General features: G+C 34.7%; 1 protein-coding gene across 1 annotated transcript; it reads left to right on the forward strand.

Moving 5' to 3' along the window:
- The first annotated feature begins 1478 nt into the window (after window positions 1-1478).
- LOC149784784 (complement C1q tumor necrosis factor-related protein 3-like) lies at window positions 1479-4208 on the forward strand. Its single transcript, XM_089933318.1, has 2 exons — window positions 1479-1720; window positions 2175-4208. Exons 1-2 carry the CDS (start codon window positions 1510-1512, stop codon window positions 2594-2596), a joined length of 633 nt encoding a protein of 210 aa, XP_089789444.1. The 5' UTR covers window positions 1479-1509; the 3' UTR covers window positions 2597-4208.
- Window positions 4209-4421: the final 213 nt, after the last annotated feature.

Raw genomic sequence — 4421 nt, forward strand, 5'->3', positions numbered from 1 at the left:
CTTGGGATTTCATTAATACAAATGGAACCCCTTGATCTCTCAAAAGTGATAAAAATTACAGTATTTGAAGATGAATAAATGGGTTTCAAGATTTATCTCTCTTTTTGCAATGCACATGCACATGTTTCGTTAACACATTTAGCAGACATGAATAAAATCAAATGCTAAAGACTTTATGTAATTACATTTTATAAGAGATCCGTAATATATTAAACGTGCAAAGCTTTGGAGGATTTTATATCGACAATAACCAAAGTAACGATCTAAGATTATTTCTTTGCTGCATCTTTTGTCCTAATTCTTTCGGATATACGTTATACATATGAACCAAATATAGTAATATGTGGACAAACGTATACATCAAGTGTCAGAAGATTAACACATTTGTAAAAAAATGTCAACAATTTATCAGTACAGAATGATCCTAAATTTTGAATCGAGACCAATTTAATTGCATCACTGTATCCTAACTGGTACTACAAGAATTAAACGAGGAGATCATACCATGTTGAGTTTTTATAGTTGGCACATGTAAGGGCATCTTACTGAAACACGAACTGACTCGATGCGTATTCTTTTTATCGTTATATTACTGATATATCGTTCAGAAAATGGAAATTACACACAGAACCTGAAAAAGCAGAAGCTGAAAGAGCAACTTTGATCTAAAGTAATAAGCCTACGCTCAAAATGTATATCGTGTTAAATTACACATAAATTAGTGACTTTTCAGTAATTCCGTAAAATTTAGTCTCATATTCACACACATTTCAGCTACCAATAAAATCGTTAAGAGATCGGAACTAAACAGGTATTTACCAAACTGACGAATGTCAGAAGTGAAATAAAATAAGCACACGTATTATTATCATTGTCGTGTCTTTAAACCATATACATTTCTTTCATTCCTTTTTATAAATTTGTCATTTTCAGTATACCGTAAACCCTGAAAACATCACAACAATTACATGAAACATTTTTAACAATTACATGAAACGTTTTTAACAAATTTAATGATTTACTGTTATATAGAACAACTATTATAACCATCTTCCGTTATTGAATACATGGCACTTTGCCTTCAAACTTGTTGCCTCAGGCAATATTTTACACATATCGGGATTCAAGTTTCTTGCAAAATGGGTAATAAACAACTTATTTGACACATTGAGGTAGGGGGTGGAGTGTGACAAAACGACAGTTGCTATCAATCTTGCGCGAAATCTGAGTGGGAAGGTTGCATGGTAATTTATTGATGTAGTATTTCACATTTAGGAAGGTATTTATTCGTCTTTGATTGGTTGAATAATGCTTAATAATAACCCAAATTACACTCTCTGCCTTCAGTTTTCTGCGAGGGTAATATATTCCACTGGATTAAAAACTGATTGGTTGTAAGATAATCTAGAGACGTTGCAGGTACACGGACTAGGTCAGTATAAAAGAGAACAAGTTACACTCAGTAAGTTTAAATGCCATTAATATACGGTCAACTACACTGGAGTGACAATGCTCTCAATCCGACATTTGATTTTACTCGCCGCTTTAGCCCGTGTTAAAACAAACATATTGAATGACATAGGAAAAAGTGATCTCGAAATTGTTCGTATTCGATTAGAAGAGGAAAAGGCCAAACGACTTCTTCTACAGAACGATGTTGATGTGCTTATGCTACAAGTTGAGGAACTGAAAAGAAAATCTGATGAAAGAGAGAGACAAGGTACATGACTATGTGTTTATCGCCTTCTCGGTGAGTCTGTCCTCCTTTACTACTTTCCTGTTTCTGTATTAATTGCATTTTATTGTTTCGTGTTGTAACTTTGATGTCGACTTCATTTCAAGAATTAAACTAACTTTCATGTGCGAATCAAAACGAACAAATCTAACTAATATCTGTGTCATAGAACAGAAAAAGAAGTCGCCTTTATACGTTGCAGTTTTGCTTAATGCGCACAATAAATACAACGATAAAGCTAACTTTCATTAAATATAAGAAGATAATGCTACAAGCAACAATGAAGACTGTTGTTAAAATTCAACTCAGGCAACTGTTTCTGAGGCATATTTTTATATTGAAACTGGAACACGCGTTTCAAATATTGGTGAATAGTAACATAAAAACACTTTGAAAGTAGATTTGGTTGATATAAAAAATAGACTTTTCTTTATTTCAGCTGATCACGGGAATGTATCATTGGTTACACATGGCATTGCTTTCACTGCTACACTAACTGCACAAACGACGTACGTATCCGAACAGACGGTGGTTTTTGACCATATAATGGTCAATGAGGGCAACTGCTATGATTCCTCTACTGGAAGATTCAAGGCTCCTGCGCTTGGGCTTTATTCCTTTTCTGTAAGCGTATTGTCTACTTATGGCCTAACCGTTCATTTAGTTATTGTAAAAGACAAGGAAGAGATTGGAAGGGTTTATTCGGGTGGCGCAGCAACCAGTTCAGGGTCAGTCACGGTGGTAGCTGTGATGAAGAAGGGCCAGGTGGTCTACGTCAAGGAATATCCTGGCAAAACTGAAACTGTGCACGGAAGCTACTGGACCACTTTCACTGGATTGCTGCTCGATCGATATGAATAATTAAAATGTGCGTTTGTCAATGTCTTAACATATAAGCCTGAAATCAATTGTCCATAACCTGTCTTGCAAATGACTGAAAATTTTAACCTCATCTACTGATATTGATTAAAATTGTTGTTGTTGTTGTTGTAGGGTTTAACGCCATTTTTCAGCACACGAAAGGCTATACATGGCGGACAGTATTAATGGTGGAGGAAGAACCCGGGAAAACCCCAGAAAGAACCACCGACCCACGAGAAGCTACTGGCAAGCTTTCTCACATACCCACATTAGCCGAATCCTAGACTCGAACCCACAGAGGTGAGATGGCAGTGATTCGTAACGGAGAGCGCTTTAGACCACTCGGCCACTCGGGGCCCCATATTGATTAACATAGAATACAAACTGCATTAAAATTATTATCACTCTGAATTGACTTTAAGTATAATCACTATAAACTCTAAGACTGTTGAAAAAGGATACCATATTTGTAGCTATAAAAGTGAATTATCATTAGCAATAAAAATATAAATCTGTATTATAATAGCGTAGCATGCTTTATTATTGTTTCTCGTTTATCAACATTGGCAAGAATTTACTAAGATTCATCCTTGGTAAGATCAAGAAAACCATTTGGTTTGTATTTCAAGAGCGCCGCCCTTTTCATCAGGTTATACGAAACTACACTGAACAACTCATTGTATTATTGCAGAGAGTTTATGTTAATAAAAATCATGATCCAATATCTTGGCTAGTAACGGAAAAGTTGGTAATCATGACTGGTATGTAGCAATACATATTTATATTTTTCACCTACACACTATTACTATTTACCCAAATGTGGGAATACCGAAGGTCAGCTTTATCTGGGTGATGAAAAACAACGCACCTGACACATCACAAAGCATTTACCCTGGTAAACATATTAAGCATGATGCTGCCTTTGAGATATATTACCATCTCCTACTCTGGCAAACGGCATCAGCTTTTCGAACCACTTGTACCTACACATAATTTCTAATTATTGAATTTGATAATATGTCATATCAACTAGACAAATATGTATGACCTACAGAAATATGTAGTGCTTTTGCTTTTACAAAAAATGTAGACAATGCTGGTTATAAAAAATTATTTTTATAGTAAACGTTTGAGTAAAGATCACATAAATAAACTGTTTTTCGATTTATATTACATTTCTTTTTATAAAGAATGAAGGTCGCTCATTGGCTGAGAATAGTTACCACAATAAATTAATGGATTGTCCCCGAGGAATCCTAAGTATTATTAAATTGTGCGCAATATTCAGGTTTAACTGTAATTCATTTTCATTTTACTGCTACCGCTACTGCTACTGGATATGAGCGATGGCCAGGTTTTATAGTTGGCATATCCAGGTGAACTTTTCTCAAAAAGTAGTCGCACATCATTATCACTATTTTTATCCCCAAAGTTTCCTAATGGACATATTATATATAGGGTGAAAGCATGTCTAGTCGTTCTTACAAATAAAGTATTGAAATTCGGTCAAATAATATCCTGCGGTTTGTTTGGACCTTAGTTATTTGTATGTGCCCAAAGGTAACAAATATATGAAGTGTAAACTGTAGTGAATAAAATGTCTTCAACCCTTTGTCTGCCATTTTTTCAGCAGGTTATAATTTAGAGATACTTTGTATGTTGCGTGAGTTTTAAACTATTGTATCTATTGCACCACCTTTGGGTCACACTTTAATTTAAAAGCATGTATACCTAATAGCTTTGTCAAACTTTCAAAAGTATAACTACCGTATTCGATTGCATTTATGTAAATTTATAAAGGAAACATGTACTGGACAATGATGGT

Source organism: Sinohyriopsis cumingii, chromosome 14 (assembly GCF_028554795.1).
Source record: "Sinohyriopsis cumingii isolate HCF-2022 chromosome 14, ASM2855479v2, whole genome shotgun sequence".
Taxonomy (NCBI): domain Eukaryota; kingdom Metazoa; phylum Mollusca; class Bivalvia; order Unionida; family Unionidae; genus Sinohyriopsis; species Sinohyriopsis cumingii.